This window comes from Carassius auratus, chromosome 6 (genome assembly GCF_003368295.1).
Source record: "Carassius auratus strain Wakin chromosome 6, ASM336829v1, whole genome shotgun sequence".
NCBI lineage: Eukaryota > Metazoa > Chordata > Actinopteri > Cypriniformes > Cyprinidae > Carassius > Carassius auratus.
The window spans coordinates 12,594,190-12,615,153 of record NC_039248.1 but is presented as its reverse complement, the minus strand read 5'-3'; the positions used below and the strand labels follow the sequence as shown (position 1 = coordinate 12,615,153).

Genomic DNA, 20,964 nt, shown 5'->3' with positions numbered 1-20,964 from the left:
ACACACCTTCTCATTCAAAGAGTTTTCTTTTTTTCATGACTATGAAATTGTAGAGTCACACTGAAGGCATCAAGGGCTATTTGACCAAGAAGGAGAGTGATGGGGTGCTGCTCCAGATAACCTGGCCTCCACAGTCACCGGACCTGAACCCAATCGAGATGGTTTAGGGGTGAGCTGGACCGCAGACAGAAGGCAAAAGGGCCAACAAGTGCTAAGCATCTCTCGGGGAACTCCTTCAAGACTGTTGGAAGACCATTTCAGGTGACTACCTCTTGAAGCTCATCAAGAGAATGACAAGAGTGTGCAAAGCAGTAATCAAAGCAAAATGTGGCTACTTTGAAGAACCTACAATACGACAGATTTTCAGTTGTTTTCAACTTTTTTATGTATATAATTCCATATATAATTCCACATGTGTTAATTCATAGTTTTGATGCCTTTAGTGTGAATCTACAATTTTCATAGTCATGAAAATAAAGAAAACTATTTGAATGAGAAGGTGTGTCCAAACTTTTGGTCTGTACTGTATATATATATATATATATATATATATATATATATATATATATATATATATATATATATATATATATATACATATATATAATTTTACATTTCCCCCCAGAATTTCAGAACCACAAGATGTCTTGATGTTTTGCTTTTGAAAACATGCTTTTTTTTTCTTTCTTTTTTTAAATGCATGATCAAAATTTGAAGTTGGACCAAAAATTTGAAAAACTGCTTTAATATAACATATACATTTAAGGGGTGAAAATCAGAAGAAAATGTTTTCAATTTGTCATGTATAATGTAAAAAAAAAAAAAAAAAAAAACTTACTGGCTCTTTATATGGCTCTTATTTTCTTTATGCAATATTTAATAAAAAACTAAACAAAACAGAATTTGTGAGATTCACCCTCATATAGTCCATGTTAATTGCTCAATCAGAGATGTGAGAGAATAGTATGTGTTGTATTATTGAATTATGATATATGTCTCACAGGAACACTTGCAGTGCAGTGTGCATAGAGCATTTACAAAGATTAGAGTGAATTATATATGGGTGATTATTTTGGGGATATTTTTTGACACCAGTCTACAAACAGTGATGACAATCAGTAATTTGAGTCCAATATAAGTGTCTTATTGGATGGTTTGATGGCATTAAAGGTGTTTTGTCTAAAATACCCACCCACACAACAGTGCAGGTTGCAGTTCATCATGGTACATTTCTAAAATCCTTCAAATTAAGTGGTATTAAAACTTGTCGGAAAAAGTGCCTGTGCTCCAGCATCAACATGGACGCTGTTTGAAAATTAAATATGATTTTTATCTTTTTGGTTTACAGTAACATTTATTAGATAATCAGCACTTTGACTTTTAATTCCGTTGATTATTAATAAGAGGGTTTGTGATGATTTATGTACTTAATTTCTCATACAAGAAAGCACAACTAAGATTTATTTGAATTTTCTTGTTTTCTTATGAAATTGTACAATAACAGTGGTAACTAGAAGTATGAAATTTAGGAAGTATCTCATGATTTAAAAAAATTACCGTAAACATCCATGTAGAATTTCCAGGGAACTAAAAAAGTGAGCACTGTTTACAATCCCTCCCTTGCCCTAAATCTTCTACAATGTTGTTTGTAGGTCTAAAAGCTGTTTGTTTTGTAATCTTTCTACCTGTTCACTTTCTATGCCGTTGTTTCTGTATGTGTGTTATGTTGTTTAATGCATGTCGTACCTCTGGAAGCTGTAACATGTTCTGTATGTGACAAAAAGCCAATTAATTGTCTTGTATAGGAAAAAGAGCCAAAAATGTGTCAACATGTCCTGAAATCTTTTGATTTCTTTGCAGTATGAAGAGACATACCCTCCCCCCTTGGTTGGCTGGAAATCAAATAAATGATACAGATTATAAATTTTACCTATTATTCTGTGTTGTCATTAGAGTTTACACCCATTAATTTGAATGGCATATCCCTACAGACTCCTAAGAAAGTAAAAACCTTAATCACACTTAGAAGTCATTTGCTCTAAATAAAAATAACAAAAGCAATCTAACATTTGTTTTTAGTGCTTTTAATATATTACTGGTTAAAATTCATTTGTTGAAAGGAACAGTTCACCCAAAAGTGAATAGATTTGGCTAAATTTAGCATTGCATGACTTGCTCGCCAAAGAATCAACTGCAGTAAATGGGTGCCGTCAGAATGTCCAAACATCTGATAAAACATCACAATAATCTACAATTAATCCACACGGACTCCAGCGCATCAATTAATATTGTGTGAAGTGAAAATCTGTGTGTTTGTTAGAAACTAATAATAAGGAGTTTTAAATGTAAACCATTGCTTCTGGCCAAAATACCAGTCTATTATTCTGTTCATAATAACATGTCCTCCAGTGAAAAAGTCCATCCTTATGTTGTCCTTCGACATTAAAACCCACCAACATGTTTACAAGATGTTAACTGATGGACTAGAGTCACGTGGATTTCTTGATGTGATGTTTTTATCAGCTGTTTGGACTCTCATTCCGACGGCACCCATTCACTGCTGAGGAGGTTACATTCATGAGCAAGTGATGCAATGCTAAATTTCTCCAAATCTGATGAAGAAACCAACCCATCTACATTATAGGTGGCCTGAGGGTGAGGGAATTCTCAGCAAATTGTCATTTGTGGGTGAACTGTTCCTTTAATCTTAATATGATGGCCATTAGCATCAGTCTTTTTGTATAAGTGGAATTAACTGTGACTAATATTGAATCTTTTCTTGATAACATACTGTAATGAGATATCAACTGTATCATTTGGCATACAAGCCTAGAGCTGGTTTGAGCTACCAATATAGTCTCTGCACATTCAACTGTCACTTCTTTAAAAGTGTGAAATTTCATGACCCTGTTTAGGCTGACTGAAGTTAGATGAAGAGAAAACTGTGTACAGTAGGACAGGAACAGGAGTCTCGTCGACGGACCCGTCTCCACAGCCCTCTGCAGCGAGAATTCCCCACGGCCTGCCACTGCAGAGACAAGCTCCTAAGAGTGAGAGAGTGAGAGTGTGATGGAAAAAGATGATCGAGGAAGACAGATAGAGTGATGGCGGTTGTCCTTGAGCTAGGTTAAGAGTTACAACCCTACCTTATGAATAATACAAACATTTTATGTGTTGGCTAATATAAAATATCGTTATAGTATTCTTAAAAATACTTTATATAAAAATACACCAGCATCACTAGGGCTTTAAATTTAGCTCAGACTAAATGGGCAATTGCTCTCTTTTTATAAAAAAAAAAAAAAAAAAAAAAATAAGGCTCTAGAGTGCTCCAAATGAGTGCACAAGTCTTAAAGCAGTACAGGATGTTTTATACACTAGCTTTTGAATATTTAAAGATGTGTCACGGTTCCCTCTAGTGGCCAAGATCTAGTGTCAATTACTTGGAAAAACCTGGCCTAGTTCATGTCAGAAGACCATATTTCTTAAAAGATTGATCAAAAGTGACACTAGTAATAAGAAATGTTTCTTAAAGCATCAAATCACCATATTAGAATGGTTTCTGAAGGCTCACGTTACACTGAAGACTGGAGTAATGGCTGATGAAAACTCAGCTTTGCATTACAGAAATAAATTGCATTTTAATATATATTTCACAATATTACAGTTTTAACTGTACTAGATGTCAATCCTACCACGAACTGAGGATATAGACAACTTTACAACTCAAAGAACACTTTAAGTTTGTTAAAGTTGTCTATATCCTCAGTTAGTGGTAGGATTGACTTCTGGTATTTCCTGTCAGTGTTTTATGCTCTATGAAAAGATGCATTTTATCACACTAGTCTTATGTCAACATGCATAATGTCTCAGGGCAATACTTTTGAAACAACTGTTTAGACATTTCTAATTCTAATGAGGAGTGTCTAAGCTATTGCACTTAAACAAAAAAAGTTTCTCTGCACTTACCCGTCCTGTCCCATGTTCTCCCCGTCCCCGGAGCAGAAGCGTTGGCCCTGGGCCAGTGCTGGTGGCTGGCACTCCACACACACCTGATGTCCCTCTTTCAGATACCGCATCCAGCGAGTGTGTGGACTGAAACTGTGTTGACAACCCACCGTCAGGGACGTGAGTCTGAACTCCACACAGTAACTGAAGTGTGCACATACAGACACAAATACACACAAAAAAATTACACATACGTTATAAACAGTATATATATATAAACATACAAGTATGATTTTTTTTCATTCATACATTTGACAAAGATGCATTAAAATGATCAAAAGTCATATTACAAATATAAACATATTATATTTCAAATAAATGCTTATTTTCTGAACTTTATATTCATCAAAGAATCCTGAAAATAAATATATCATGGGGTCCACAACAATATTAACCAACACAACATTTTTTTGTGTTTTCATAATGATAATAAATGTTTTTTGAGCACCAAATCAGCATATTAGATTGATTTCTGAAGGATCATGTGACACTGGAGACTGGAGTGATGATGCTGAAAATTCAGTTTTGCATCACAGGAATATCAAAATATTGGAAACTTATTTACATAAAATCTTAATGTTGCACAATAATACTATATTCTGTACTGTTTTACTGTATTTTTGATCCAGTAATTATAAGTTTTGCTGTGATTTGTGAGATCTTACATATGTTATATAAAAAAGGACATTTTTGTTACTTTTTTTAGTCTTGGATTGTCAAATCTTACCCTGTGATACTGTTGTCCAAAATCTCCCTCTTTTTCCTTGCATTTCCATATCCACCTGTGGTGATGAGAGCTGGGACTGCAAAATAATGAGACAGAGGAGTAGGACAAAGATTAAGGAAGAGAGATTTTAATGCATATGTGCCCCCATCCTTCACCTGCGGCCTCATAAGAAGGTTGAACTCATTTTCAGAAGCCCACGGTTGCTCAGGATAACAGGCGACATTTAGATTGCTGCTTTAGTGCCTAGAGAATATGCACTGACGAAGATGATTACAGTTCATCATTTGATTACAGTCAGAACCAATCTGTGTACTGATAATGTGATTATATAAGATAAATATTCACTCAGATAAATGGGATGTAATGTGTACTGTGGATTCCATCCAAGAGTAACAATTCAACGGAAAAGTAATGGTTGTATAAATCATTTTAAATACATTTCAGATGCTTTTATTATGGATCATAAGGGCTGACCTCAGACCTTTTGAGATACTATCCATTGTTGTTCCTGATATGTGACATTTGTGTTGATGGATGGCAAATGGCTTTGCTTAAGCTTTAGATCTCCATACCTAGTGACTGCAGGCAGGGGCCATGCTGGTCGTGATACTCTGCGCAGCCTGCAGTCTGATATAGAGAGGGACAGGGTTCGCCTCCATTACGTGCTTCCCGAATCACCTGTCTCTGCCTGGTGCGCAGTGTGGGTTTACACGGCTCCAGACAGCCAGACCACACGCTCCATTCACTCACTACACAGGATACGGCTAAAACACACACACACACACATAGTAGATGTAGAAACTAAAGCATTCATATCCACAAATGTAATAAACAGCAGCAGCAGCAACAGCGAAAAAAGTTTTATATCATATATTTTGTCATTTTTTTATCATTATTTTTTGTGACCATTTTCCACCCTCCTTCTGAAACTTCAAAGTACACAGGCTTTTTTTGCTGCTGTTGTTATTATGCCTTTAAGGCCTCTTTGCATGTGAAATGAGGTTTAGTGTCTCCAGTGTAGTTTTTAACTGAACCATTACACATTACACTGTGACAGGATCACACAACAATCTGCAATGAAAAGTTGTTTGAAAGCTTTTGTCCTCCAGTGCGTTAAATAATAAAAAGCGGAAACATTTGTAAAGTACAACAGTGAGAAGTTTTCAAAGGCCACAGAAATTTGGTTTTGTATGGGTGCATGCAACAATGCCTGCTCACTACATTTTGTATTAAATGCACAATCCTGCTGCCAATTAAGATTTACTTAAACATACATTACTCAAGAGATTCATTTGGAGCATAAAGTAAAATGTGAAACAAGAGATGAAAATCTACAGTGCCTATACTTTCCCGGATGCATTCATATACATTTACACAGTTTTTAAAATAAATTATAACTTTTATTCAGCAAGGATGCATTAAACTGATTAAAGATGAGAGTAAAGACAATTGTGTTACAAAAGATTCTATTTTAAACCAGTGCTGTTTTATATCTATGTATCATGGTTTTCACACACAAAAAAAAAAAAAAAACCTTAAGCAGCACAAGTGTTAAAATGATAAAGTGATAAAAATATGAAAGGTTTTTTGTTTTTTGTTTTTTTAGCACTAAATCAGATAATTAGAATGATTTCTGAAAGACCATGTGATGACTGGAGTAATGATGCTGAAAATTCAGCTTTGCATCACAGGAAAAAAAACAGTTTATTTTACAGTATTACTGTTTTTACTGATTATTTATTTATTTATTGTTTTATAAATGCAGCCTTGGTGAGCATTAGAATCTTTCAAAAACATATATCACACTTATATATATATATATATATATATATATATATATATATATATATATATATATATATATATATATATATATATATATATATATTCACAATGTTTTAAACTCATAAAAATCTTGATGTTAAAATAGTGTTCCAAATATTTTATAACTATCATATATTAATATTATTGTTATATTTTCTAAAAAAAAAGATTTAAAACATAGCTCTGGATAAAATCGAATAAAATATGGCACCCATTACAATCTGTTGAATCGGTTTAAGAATTTTTAAAATATAAAATCTGAAAAATATAAAATTCTAGAAACCTGGACAGGCAAGGTCATAGTCGTGACAACAGTCCAATGTGGTCTTGCATGCCTGGTCGCAGTAACATTCCCCATAGGAGCGATCTTTCCTCCAGTCTTCAGTAATACATGACTGGTTTTGTCCAATGCAACACAGTCCCGTATCCTGACAACCTCCTTCGCTCTGGGACACCAGTGTTACCAGCAGAGCAAGGTACAAAACCATCCATGAGCGTCTGGAGCTGCACGCTGACATGATAATGGGAAGCCTGAATATGTCACTCTCCACATCTGAAGAGCTCATGCATGTAATTGACTTCTACATCTTGCTGCACCTCTGAGCTGGACTGTGACATTTACTGTGCCTGTTTTAGATGACACGCTTCACTCGGTCAGAGATTTTGGTTTTAATTTTTTTTGTCTCATGGCACTTAAATGAAAAGTTTACCCAGAAATGTGCTTAAAATATACTTATTCTCAGGCCATCTGAAATGTAAATGTGTTTCTTTCTTCAAAAATGTAACATTACATCACTTGCTCACTATTGGATTCCTCTGCAGTAAATGGGTGCCGTCAGAATAAGAGACCAAACAGTTGATACAAACATCACAATAATCCACAAGTTAGAATGAAGTCCATCTATTAACATCTTGTGAAGTTTAAAAAATGCATGTGTGTAAAAATCCATCAAGATGGTTCTAAAGAATGGGGACTTCAAAAATCACGGCCTGTATAAATGACATAGATTTAAGGTAATGAATGACCTAAAATATTTTGCACTTGGCCAATAAAATGTATATAAGATCTAATGTATGCAAGTTTGTATTGCATTTACAGTTGTTAGATGAGTTTTTCTCTGGTTGACAACCCTCTTCAATGTTTCCTTAGTTGGCCAGGATTGCCCACTGATGCTGAAACACGTGAAAAGAGAGGATTAAATGAATTCCTGTAGCTAGAGGCTATTCATACAGAAATAACAATACCATAGGCACTGTTGTAATGTAGGCCTCATATATTCACATTCCCTTGTCTCATGTGCAAAGACAGAAGGACTTAATAGTTTTGTGAGGTAAATGCACATGCAAGGGCATACACGATGTGTTTGTAAAATAAATGGAGCTTTGATGTACACATAATGAGAATTTGTTTGGGTGCATTTTTGTGTCAAAAGTAGCTATTATTCATTTATAGTCCAGTACATCCATTGTGCTTAATATAAAGCAATATATTTGTTCTCATTTTTTCCCCTTATAATCTATTATCATAAAAATTAGTAGTAGTGAAATTTGATATCGGCAAGTTTGAAAAAGCTAGGTTAAGAGGACTTGTTTAAAACAAGCAATCATGCATGGGGCACTTTGATCCATTCTTTCCAAACTGAACATAAAACTGTTCAAAACATGCAAGAATTCTACATTGCCTTTCAAAAGCATAACAACACCAGATTAATGCTATACACATATAATCTACATACTGAGTTATTCAAATTTATTTTTTGGCGCAAATATAGGCACAGCTTGGACTAATATATGCGGTTTACGAATATTTTTTATCTATAGTTTATTTCTTAAATTGTTTTTATTATCTAAAAATTATCTTGAGTGAAAGTACAAAGGCATATTTTCATCATATAATTTATTCGTTAACTGCTGCAGTCAGATCAGTTAAATTCACAAATAATCGATCGCTCTTAAACGATTTGTAAATTGGACAGAGCTAAAAAAAAAATAAAAAAAATAACATTTTTTATGTATTGTATTAAACCGAAATATCATGCTTGTTTATTAAGGTTAATAATATTGTACGTAAGTAGCCTATGCACCTATATGCTTTATTTTCGAGAAAACACAAAACCATTGAAATGGGCTCCATACTCCTATTATTGAGCACAGCAAAATAATTTGAATTGGTTGCTCCAAATATCTTCCCCTAATACTAGTTCAGAAACAGAGCAACCTGCTTGCTGTCTCACTCACACACAGCTCTACATGGACACCATGATCTTCCTAATGCATCCAGAGATGTTGCGAACTGGGCGTAGTGTTCTTCACCCTGCGCTCTTGTCTGTGGATCGTGCCGAGACCGCGTACGGAGCCCAGAGACGGCAAGGTTGTGCTAATTACCGGCTCTGGAGGAGGCCTGGGCCGCCTTTTCGCCCTGGAGTTGTCTAAGCACGTTGCAGAATTGGTGCTGTGGGACATCAACGGAGAAACTAATAAGGAGACAGCAAAGCTAGTGAGGGCGCAAGGGAGACAGGCACACACACGTACATGGTGGATGTGGCACAGCCAACCAGGTGCACCGGAAGGAGGTGGGAAGAGATGTGACCTACCTGGGGAGCAATTAACGCCGAGGTGATGACTGACGAGAGACTTCCAGACTGTCCTGATCTTACTGTCTATGGTCCTGATGCCATGATGGAGAGGACTATGAAAGTAAACTGCCCCTTCTCTCTTCTGGGCAAGAAGTTTGAAATAACATCAGAAAAGGTATCTTCAAAGTTCAAACAATTACTGCCTATAGGCTAGTCATTTTTGCAAAGGTTTTTACTGGTCGCTATGTGAATGTTAAGAGTATTTTTGGAGAACTTCACCCAAAGAAGAAAATAGCTGAAAATATACTTACCCTCCGGCCTTCCAATATATAAATTTTTTTTTTTTATATATAAAAAGTTTGTTTCTTTATCAGAATAGATGATAAGAAATTTGTATTACATCACTTGATAATCCAGTGGATCCTCTGCAGTGAATGGGTGCCGTCAGAATGAGAGTCCAAACAGCAACACAACAATAATCTACAAGTAATCAACACGGCTCCAGCCCAACATCTCAATAGAATCAAGAAATAAATATGCTTAAATAGCCTCAAATAAAACAAATACTCAGTTTTTCTCAGAATCTTATAAGTGGAGAATGATGAGAATTTGTAAAATGGCATGTGAACATTGTGTGCTACATTCTGTATTCATGCCAAAGCTTGAGAAATAGATGGATTAAAAGTAAATAATGCTGCTTTCATTGTATAACTTGATATGCATAGAACACAGGATGTGGAAATTACCTAATTGTCTCCCTTTAGCCTTATTTACAGGCCTTCTCTGACTTAAACATATTATTCCCACAAGAAAAGTCTCACTTTGATCCGCTTAATGCAAATAGCCGTGACCACGTATGAAGTGGATTAATGTTCACATTTAGCAGTCTTTACACATTGGGCTGATGTGTGCACTGGATGCCAACCAGTAATGATGATACTATGGATTCTTTGCATTTATATATGTATTCAACAGGAGAACATTTTTATCCAAGGCAGCTTAAAGTGCATTTGCATTTTTTTTTTCAGTGCATTTGTTCCAAGAGAATCAAATCCATGGAACTGAAATTACGTAAGAGCTTTTGATTTATCATTTTGAGCAGTATTTGGAGAGTTTGATTTATTATTTTATTGATTTATCTCCATTACGTCTCCATTTAATCATCCAAATGCCACCCCAATTATGTTTTGTAACCTGTGGGAAACAATCTGATGATTTTGGAAGAATGTTTATGCAGCTATTCATAATCCAGTGTAATATATTTTCCATAACTCTGGAATCCCTGTGATTAGTATTTACAGCACACACACACACACACACAGTGCTTTTATTTGTGCAAGAAGCACATCATTTTTACTCATATTCCATGGTAGAGAGATGGGCGGGGTCAACACTGATAGGAGAATGCATCGGTTTAACTGACATGACTGAAGATTATCGTGCTTGAAACAAACATTTACTCGATCGCTTCCATACACAACAAAAAAACACCACCACACACTCTACACTGAAGTCACAACATTTTCCCAGACCTACATGAAAATGTAGACAAATTTTAACTTTTTTTTTTTTTTTTTCGTGTGTGAGTGTTATGGTCGTCATTGTAACTCAAAGCACTGGAGAAAAACCACCACAGCAGAGACGTGTTTGAGAGCTTCACCATATCCTTCAATGGGGTTTTATACTGCACTTCACAACAGCGCTAACACAACCCAACTCGCTGGGTTCCTATAATACAACGTTAAAAATAAACCAAAAATAAAAGCGAGAACAAAATGTCATGACACTGAAAACATGACGTCCTTGGAGCAACTAAAAAAAGCCAATCTACTCGAGTCAAACTTCACGATAATAGTTTTACAATTTAATAACGAAAACAAAACCACCACTTCACTGGATATGATGAGGTGACTTTTCTAAAGCCTTAGCGTTTAAAAATGTATCACTGCGTGTGAACCATTTAACAAAATTAACATCTCTTGACCTTGTTTAACTGTTTTGAAAACTTTTTTTAAATCTAAGTAATTAAGAATTACTCAAAAGGCCTTTTTGAGCAGCCAATCAAAACTCTGCTTCTGACTTTTCTCTAGTGTTTCGCAAATAAAACGACCAATCAAATAGTCAGTTCTATACTGTGCCGTCCAGAGTCTTTCTGATGGTGCTTGAGTTAGCCGGTTTTAATAATGCATCACCCTCGAGGTCTTGTTTGTTGCACCTATAGAGAGGGAGACACGTGAGAAATTAAATGCAATGTATGCGGTTACTGGACTCTTATCAGCTCTATCTTTAGCCTATATGCGTGAAATAACTGTCACTTAAAGTAAACATTGTTCAGTGACTTTGTAAGACACCTACAAAGTCCATGTATGGTATCATATTGTAAAAATAAGACCTTTTTAACATTTGAGACTGACCCTGTCATTGGTCCATTAGCTGTGCGCTCATTGGACTGCTGGTCAAGTTCTGACAGGAGCTTCAGGATGTTCAGAGCAGCCTGTTTAGAGACAAAAATACATTGCCGTAAACAAGGGAACAAGCTAAGGCATAAATACACATACACTGTCTAGAAGGACATGAAGAAACAAAGCAACAGAGATCGACTAAATCCAGGAGAACCGTGGCAATGTCTCCAAGATGCTTCAGGAAACCGATCTGCAAATCTACCTGAAAACTATGCATGACGAGGGCAAAAGCTGCTTTAATGCAAAGGATGGTCACACCGAATGTTGATTTAATTTAGTTAACATAAGTTAACTGATAAAGAAAATCTATTTATCACATTAATTTTGACAGCATCCCATAATCCATTAACCGCATTTTTACAAGTGCCTAAAACGTTTAACAGTGCAGTAGTTTTGCAGGTAGGTTTCTTGAAGCCTCTTGGAGATGGTGCCACAGTTTTTCTGGATTAAGTCTGTCTCAGTTTATGTTTCATCATGTCATTCCAGACAGACTGGATGATGGTGAGATCAGATCTCTGTGCTGTCAGACTCCTTGTGCAAAATAAACTCACTGGATTATTACAATTAATGGCAAAATTAATGTTTGGATATGTAAACTGATATTTCCTACTGACACACACTACAGCAAAGATAGAAATAACTGGTTTCAACCATTTTTAGCAGATGAAAACACTAGTGTACTTTATTTTATTTGTCCTGTGGTGGTAAATAGATTTTTCTTTTCTAGATATTATTATATCATAGGTATACACATACAAAACAATCACATTCTGAAATCTATTTAATATATTAATATATTTTCAGATGTAATGTATTCTTGTGAAGGAAGTGAATTTTCAGAAGCCATTACTCCAGTCTTCACAATCAGGATTTTTAAAGTAAACTAAAACCCATCAATTCTGCTAATTTTAATAAATGTTAACTAAAATATATAACCCTTAAACTCAGTTTCCAAGGCAACATTACTCATTTAACTTGATTTACTAAAATGACTGAAAACTGAAAAATAAAAACCAAGACATTTAAAAACAACAAAAACTAATAAAAATGTCAACTAATAATATATAATATACATTATTATTATTATATATATATATATATATATATATATATATATATATATATATATATATATATATATATATATATATATATATATATATATATATATATATATATACCCTAACTAAAATGAACAAAAACAAAGTATTAAACAAATCTGCATTTAAAAATTCAATAAAATCTACTATAGTATATCAATGAAACTAAAATTCTTCAGAAAAAACATTTCTTATCAGTATCAATGTTTAAAACTGCTTAATATTTTTGTGAAGACCGAAATACAGTTTTTTAGGAATCTTTGATGAACAAAGTTTAAAAGTACAACATTTAATTTAAATGTGTCATTTTTTTAACACTTTGATCTATTTAATAGATCCTTTTTGAATTTTTATTTATTTATGAGTAAAATATATGTACCGGTAGTATGACACGGTGAATGTTATTATTATTATTATTATTATTAATATACAACTTACCATGTCATGGCAGGACTCCACGTCCTTGCCGATGCCGTGGCTGATGAGAGGAGGCTGAGAGGAGCAGTTGATCAGAGACACAAACTCATTCTTGTTGTTTTTGGGAAAGTCTTTGTATTCAACCTGTACAAAAACCAAAAGGTACTGATTGGTTGAGCAACATCACTGGGGTGGATAAGTGTGTGTTCACTGTTAGATTTAATACCTGTAAGCCCTGTATAGTGGCCAGGTAGCTGAGCTGTTCTGATGGTCTGGTAAGGGGTCCGTGGGGTCTGTGTGCCAAGCTGTTGTTGGTCTTCAGTATACCCTCCGCAGTCGGGGACGTCCCGGCGTACAGCAGTTCATTGGCAATCATGGCCGTTACCGTGGCCTTGGCAGGGTTGGGGGCAGCTGTGTGACCGTAGTCTTTGGCATGGGGTCCCTGGTTGGCACCCACTGCCTGTGCCACCTCAGGCACCATGGGTAAAATGCCAGCAGGAAGCTGCTGATGGCTGTGGAAGGGAACTCGGAAATTCTCCTCCTTATTGACTGCTTTGAGAAACACATGAATCAATTGGTTATGACAACAGTCACATGAATATGAAATTTATGACAGAATATGAGAACAGACTACAAAACCCATACCAAGACCGGTTTTCTCCACAGAGCCCGGCTCAAAGAAGGTCACTTTACGTCCATCGCCAGGTTTCTTAGCAGGTGCCTTTACAAAGATAAAACAACTTTATAACGGTATACAAATGCAAATGATTCTTGGATATGCATCTTCTAAATGTAGTTTTGGAAGATTTGGAACAACATGAAAATTAGTAAATGTTCCTTTTTTGGTGAACCTTTTGATGGCCAAAATATGACATTCCCCTTATGAGGGATCCCCTTCCAAAAATAGACATTTTTTTGAAAAATATTTCTGCTAGGTGATACAATTATCAGGGGCAAAGTCATAAGACAACAAAGGTTTTTTATTATTTTCCAAATTAAATACTTGGCTTTTATATTGTTATACTAAATATTTTTCTTATACCTTTTTTTAAAACAAATTTTAAAAATTATCTAGAAAATGTTTTACACTAAACTATATTCATATTGTTTTACTTTTCTCAAAATTTGACCATTATTTACAAAGCTGAAACAGTAATCAGATTTTGTGAATGTTTTCATATATATATATATATATATATATATATATATATATATATAAAAGTGTTGCATTAATAAGTACACACCTTAACTTTGGCAGCTCTGAAATAGTAATATTAATCAAATTTGGTGAATGTATTAAAAGAATCCTCCCCCCCAACACACACACACTACATGAAACATGTTGCATTAATATATATTAAGTGCACACCATAACTTTGACAGCCATAAAAAAATAATAATATTCAGCCCTTGACCCCAGTTGTAAATCTCCTGACACTGCTTTTCCAACATGTTTCAATACAAAGGAAATGCTGATAATAAGCAGACACTCACCTTCTCGTCTGTTTTCAGTGCCGGTTTGGGTGGTTGTGGCTGAGGCACTTTGAAGCCCAGAAGCTCCAGCATCTTCTCGGCTGCATTTCGCTTGGCCACTTTTTTACTAGGTCCCATTCCCTCTGCATTCTGACATCCAACTGACACCTGAGGGAGAGGTTAAACAGAAAGTAATGGGGCGGGGGACACATTTCTTTTTCAAGGAACATTTCTGACAAGAAGCAATTATGCAGGTTGTACAAGAAAAAGTGAGCAGAAGAAGAGCATGGCCTTCACACAAAATGTGCACTGAACTATTATAAAAATGCTGAGTCAGAGAACACTCTTCTCTCTGATGGAGTACCTGCATGACAAACTCCCTGCGTCGAGGCAGTCCTCTCTCCGTCACTAAAGTGTACTCAGGGCTCTTTTTCTTTCTTAGCCTGCTGGATCTGAGCCAGTCTGCTGATGGGGTTCATGCCCTGACCGTACTCAGGGCTGGTCTGCAGCTGAGAGCGGGGGCAAGATCCATTAAGGAAATAATAATAAAATAATAATAATAGGAATTATTATTATTATTATTATTATTATTATTATTATTAAACAATCATCAGGGCATTAGACTGAGAATCCGATGAAAGGACATTTGACATTCAGTGAATGGCAGCCAATGTCTGTGTTGGTATAATTACTCATTTCCATTACTTAATATCAATTAAGTTATTAATATTTCAGTTACACTGTCAAGTTTGCCTTAATATTAAAAGGAATACACCTCTTTATACACTACCTTTCAAAAGTATGGGGTCAGTAAGACTTTAAATTAATATATAAAAATAATAATAATATTTAATAATAATAAAACTAAAGTTTATTTAGCAATGGTGCATAGAATTGATAAAAAATAAAATTAAAGTTGTCCTTGGGTAATTTGTGTCAAAGAATCCTAAAAAATAATGCATCACAGTTTCTAAAAAAATATTGCACAACACAAATGTTTTTTGAAATTCATAATAATAAATGTTTCTTGAGCATCAAATTAGCATATTAGAATGATCTCTGAAGGATCATGTGAAACTGAAAGGTGAAAATAATTCAGCTTTTCCATCCCAGCAACAAATTATATTTTAAAATATAAAAACACAAAAGGGATATTTTAAATGGTACAAAAAATTTAATATTATTATTTTTTTTACTGTATTTTTGTTCAAATAAATTGGCCTGGTGAGCATGATAAGACCTTTTACAACAAAAAAAAAAAACAAAAAAAACATACTAACCCCAAACTATTGATTGGAAGTATATCTGTATAGAGAAAAATAAATATAAAGAAAAATAGCCATCAAACTAACTCAGCCAGTCTAAGCCATCTTCTACCTTAATAATGGACTTGCTTTTCTTTTTAATACGTAGTGGTATCTTGTCAGTGACAGGTAGTTGAGGCAGTTTGCGGAGCTCCTCCAGGACAGCGATGGCAGCTAGTTTCTTGGCGATCTTCTTGCTTTTGCCTTCACCCTCCCCTGAAAACTCACCCACAGTTACCCTCACCACAAAACTCTTCATGTGGGGAGGCCCAGTCTCTTTTAGCACCTGTATATAGTGAGGACAGTAAAAGAAAAGTCATGCATGATCAAGAAGTTTTGCTTAATTATAATGTGCATTTTAATACATTTGTAACCTATGAAAAGATCACGAAATACCTCGAAATTCACAGACATGTTGCGCTTCAGTGCAATCTCAAACACTTGGCTGATCTCGGATTTGTTAAGGTTTTCTTCTTCTGGCTCTTCGTCCATCTACAGGATGACAATGACATGCTTTTTTTAGTCACCATTTAATAATACAGATTAGATAATTCTATTTTGCTTGTATTTTCTAGACTAAGATCTACCGACTGCCCATTCATCATGTTAGTAGTATGAACTCTCACCTCAGCTAGCTGCTGCATTATTGGCTCTTTCTGCAGATATTTGATAGCTTTAGCCGCAGCGTCATGTTTGGCTGCTTGACGCGTGCGGCCCTTGCCATGGAACAGTTGTCCACCGATAGACAGCTCCATATGATACAGTACTGGCCCCACAGGAGGAAATGGGTAGTAATAACTGATCAAGAGAAGAAAAGCAAAACACTAAATAATATAAAAATCTCTATTATGCATCATTCAATAAGCAAAAACAACAGATTAAAAGAGAAAGTGCATACTTCTGCATGGAGCGTGCATAAGGGTCTGGTGCTCTGATGTTGTAGTTGAACGCTGGTCTCATTCCCTGGTAGGCATCTATAGGTTTGTAGATGGGCTTCTTGCCCAACTTCATACAAAGTGCATTAAGCTCCACAGTGTGGGTTACGTTATCTACAGGAGACAGAAACATGTCAAACAGCTGACTGCACCGCTAACATTCATGAGGTTCAACCGAACACACATTAAGATCGTAAAATATTATTGCGGTTACTGCAGTGGACTAAAACATTTGTATTTATTAACCTCTGTTTGTTAATAAAAACACAACCAATCACTGTTAGGTTGAGTACATTAAATAATATTAGCATATACACCTTTTGATTTTAATCATGTACAAGTAAATGTTCAAATTAACATTGATTAATGCATTTTAAAGTATTTTTCATTGTTAATTCATGTTAACTAATGAATTTACTAAAGTTAACAAATGAAAACTTATGGTAAGGCATAACCTAAAAATCCTCTGTAACCCTGTAACTTGCCTTTACCATCACTTTAGATCAATTTAAAGGGTCCTTGCTGAATAAAAATATTAAATTTATTTTTACCAAGCGTCTGAATGATACTGTAAAAAAAACTAATTATGATATACTGTACAGTACATCATAAAGACAAAGGAACCCCAATGGATGTACTCAAGAGTTCAAATAGGTGGAAAGATGATGTTTCTTTTTAAATTTAAAGGAACGGTTCACCCAAAATCTAGGATCAACTACTCACCATGTATGAAAGTAACTCATGTGACTGTACATTTCAAGTTTTGAAGGTAGATGAAGTAAATGCTGTTTCTGGACAGTTCAATTCCAACCCTGCTCCTACACACCTGCCTGTAATTTTCTGAACATCTTTGTTGATTTGGTTCAGGTGTGTTTGATGAGGGCTGGAGCTCAACTCTGCATGACACTAGTTACTCATTCTCTACAGTATACAAACTTCTTTTACAATTTTTTTTGACTTTTTAGGGTTCGACCACTCTATTCTATAGAATCCAGGTTCTGCCATTGAATAAAAAAAAAAAAAAAAAAAGATAATTGTTTTAGCAAAAGTTGGACGTACACTCTGAGCCCTTGTAGATCCCACCTGGGTTCTTGCCTGGGAGGCGGGGGCTTCTGTGACTGGGTTTGGGGAGAGTGCTTTGGGAGAGAGCACATGTTGCTGCTGAGTGCTGGGCTTTTTTGATACTGGTCCCCTCGGCATCCCAGTGCTGTTCCCCCAGAGTTAACCGCACTGAGAAAATCTGACCACACAATATAAGAAAGTTCAGGCAGGCGGGATGAGACAGTTTTGTGTGTTTGTGTATAAAAAAAAACCTCCAAGTCTTACCTTGGAGTGGGCTGGTCCTTGTTCACTGAGTAGCTTGTATTCAGGTTGGATCTTATTGTAACGGGCTAACTCATTTACCAAACACATAGGGGTCTTCTCTTTAGGGTTTGCCATGTTAGATACTAGGGGAGAACATTAAAAGATTAAATCAAGAAGGAAACATTTGAAAACTCTAACAATCCCAGAAATTATTTTTATCATCATGTCATAACCGGGCCCAGATTATTCAAAAGTTTAGGTTTAGTAATTATATATTTATTTATTTATTTATTTATTTATTTTATTTTTTGAAAAGTCTTTTATGCTCACCAAGGCAGCATTTATTTTTGATAAAAATAAATCTAACAGAAACACTGTGAAATATTATTACAATTTAAAAGAACTATTTTCATGTATTTTAAAATGTAATTTATTCTTCTGATGGAAAAGCTGATTTTTTTAGAAGTCATTACTTTAGTCGTCAGTGTCACATGATCCTTCAGAAATCATTCAAATATGTTGATTGGCTGCTCAAGAAACATTTCTTACCATCAGTTGTGCTGCTTAATATTTTGGTAAAGAGCATTTTTTTAAGTTAAAATAAACATTAATTTAAAATATTAATTTTGTAGCATTATAAATATATTAAATTTAACCTTTGATTAATAATCTTAAAAAAAAAAATTACCAAAGTTTCAAACTTTTGAACAGTATTTATTTTTTTCATAATTTTATACCACTGTTATACTTTTTCTTTTTTTTTTTTGTCAATTTTGTAAAAGTTTTTAAAATATAAATCTTTGGGTAACACTGGTGTCTCTGTTACACATAACATCTGCTTACTATTATAATATCAATAAATTATGCATAATTACATGCAAGTAACCTTAAGCCAAACCATAATCCTAACTATATAGTAAGTAATGTAGTTTATTAATATTACTCAGAACTTAAATGTTTAATGGTTAAATTATACTGTTAACAATGACACCTTAATAAAGTGCAACCATCTTTTGTATTACTGTCAAATTTGATAAATGTTATGCATTCTTGCTGAATAAAAATGTTACTTTCTTTCAAAAATAAACCGAACCTCACAGACTAAACATCTTGAATGGTAGTGTATACATTTCCAACATGTTCTGAGATAAAAAGCTAATTTTATACGACTGTTTTCAGATTTTATTGCTGAATGGAAATGTTAAAAACCTTCCATAAGATTTCTCTATGGGCCTGGGCATAATTGCATATTTCAAATGTACAAACTTTCAAGTCCTATATAATGCATCACCCACCTGTGGGGTTGCAGAAGGGCGTGGCGGAGGGAGAAGGCAAGGCGGAGTTTCGGAGCGGGTGACTGGCACTCTCTGAGGGTAAAGGAGCGGCACCACAGGGAATGCTGAACCCGGGTTGAGGCGGGGCCAGCTGTAAAGGGGCGGCACTGGGTGCAGGGTTGCCAGGTGCCTGGAACTGAAGCTGTGACATTCTGATTGGCTGGTAGGAAGGTGGGTTGTTTGAATGACCAGGTACAGACTTTGCAGTCAGGTAGGAAAAGAACTTCACAAAGAAGGGTTGTAGGAAAGAGAGAGCGCCACAGTGAAGGTTTGTAGAATGAAGGACGACTGCAAAGCTTTACCTGCAAGAGAGCAAAAATGAAAAGGGTTGTAATTATCTCCCAGTAATATGTCTAATTAAGGTAATATTAAAAAGCTAATAAAAGCAGAACCTATAATGCAATGTATATGTATAAATAATTTTCTAACAATTATGCATGGATAACAATTATGCATGGATAACTTGAGTTGCTTTAGTAATATTTCAAGACGAAAATTTACTGGACTAAGAATATAAAAAGTTATTCTTACGTTTAGTTCATAAAATTTAGACATTTTTATACTAAGGGCCTTTTACTTGCTAAATAATTCAGCTGTCAATCAGACGATTTAAGGCAGTAAGGTTTTGATCATTTCGAGAATTCAAAAGCCTTAGAAATGATAAAGCTCACAGGCTTTATGAGGTTAATATAATAATGCTAAATGTCAAAACGGAAAAAAAAACATCATATTACAGTAACACGGAAAAAAGCTCTTATTGTCTGACAATTCCTGGAAACCTGTTTAACAGCTCAAGATCAAAACACATCGTCCTTGCAAAAAAGTTGTGGCAAAATGAAACGTCAAGGCAGTGTAATTTAGATTAAACCGATTATTTTACAAGTTAACATAATTAGTATGTACAATATTATCTGACCTACTGCACTTCAGCTGCAGTCAACTGATTTATTTATTTTTTTACATTTAAAAGAAAAAACGAACGCACAAGCTGAAAATGTGGACAGAAAAATAAATATCAGCTGTCAAGGCTCCTCCTACCCTTACACAAGTATCAAAGACAGGGATATCCACACACTAGAGCTATAAATATAAAATGCATGGCATTAATAAATCAGGCCAGTTTCTATAATGTTACGTGTGTTTTTCGTGAAAAGCTGCAATGACAATATGCGATAAAATCCACTGAGATCAATATGAATGGCTCGAGCTAACAGACTAGCAGCTCGCGCATCTCCACAAACGCCGGCTGAATAAAGCTCACCTCGGTTTATTTCTCTCCGGTTGTGATTTACTCCATGAGTTACGATGTTAAAGTCTAGTGTCTGATCGGTTTCGTCCTGTTTTAAGGGGTTCTGGACTGGTTTAGTATGAAAATACGGGGAAGAGGTAGAGACGGTGAATGTAGACAGGGCAAACACTAAAGAGAATAGCCCGATATTTTCCGCCCCTGCCAGGAAATGACGTGACGCCAGTCATTTGTGCGGTAAAAACGATGGAAA

General features: G+C 35.1%; 2 protein-coding genes across 2 annotated transcripts; both read right to left on the bottom strand.

Moving 5' to 3' along the window:
- Positions 1-2,567: 2,567 nt before the first annotated feature.
- On the bottom strand, positions 2,568-7,168 carry LOC113088492 (somatomedin-B and thrombospondin type-1 domain-containing protein). Its single transcript, XM_026255772.1, has 5 exons — positions 6,843-7,168; positions 5,308-5,499; positions 4,736-4,811; positions 3,970-4,152; positions 2,568-3,044 (listed from the first exon to the last, which is right to left on the bottom strand). Exons 1-5 carry the CDS (start codon positions 7,123-7,125, stop codon positions 2,927-2,929), a joined length of 852 nt encoding a protein of 283 aa, XP_026111557.1. The 5' UTR covers positions 7,126-7,168; the 3' UTR covers positions 2,568-2,926.
- Positions 7,169-10,446: 3,278 nt separating this feature from the next.
- Positions 10,447-20,913, bottom strand: LOC113097049 (double-stranded RNA-binding protein Staufen homolog 1-like). The gene is given in 16 exon segments (XM_026262281.1): positions 10,447-11,350; positions 11,550-11,629; positions 13,136-13,258; positions 13,341-13,666; positions 13,760-13,835; positions 14,609-14,755; positions 14,952-15,011; positions 15,013-15,096; positions 15,965-16,177; positions 16,288-16,383; positions 16,518-16,689; positions 16,790-16,940; positions 17,886-18,066; positions 18,153-18,274; positions 19,427-19,767; positions 20,727-20,913. Coding segments are annotated over 15 exon segments (2,109 nt in total). The 5' UTR covers positions 19,617-19,767; positions 20,727-20,913; the 3' UTR covers positions 10,447-11,262.
- Between the last annotated feature and the right edge of the window lie 51 nt (positions 20,914-20,964).

What these genes read in the sequence shown, in the direction of transcription:
- LOC113088492 (XM_026255772.1), bottom strand. Translation starts at nt 7,125, where the DNA reads ATGAGCTCTTCAGATGTGGAGAGTGACATATTCAGGCTTCCCATTATC. An exon ending in CCCCTGCCTGCAGTCACTAG is followed by an intron (nt 4,812 to 5,307) that starts GTATGGAGATCT and finishes ATTATTTTGCAG; the next exon opens with TCCCAGCTCTCATCACCACA. An exon ending in GAGAACATGGGACAGGACGG is followed by an intron (nt 3,045 to 3,969) that starts GTAAGTGCAGAG and finishes TCTCACTCTTAG; the next exon opens with GAGCTTGTCTCTGCAGTGGC.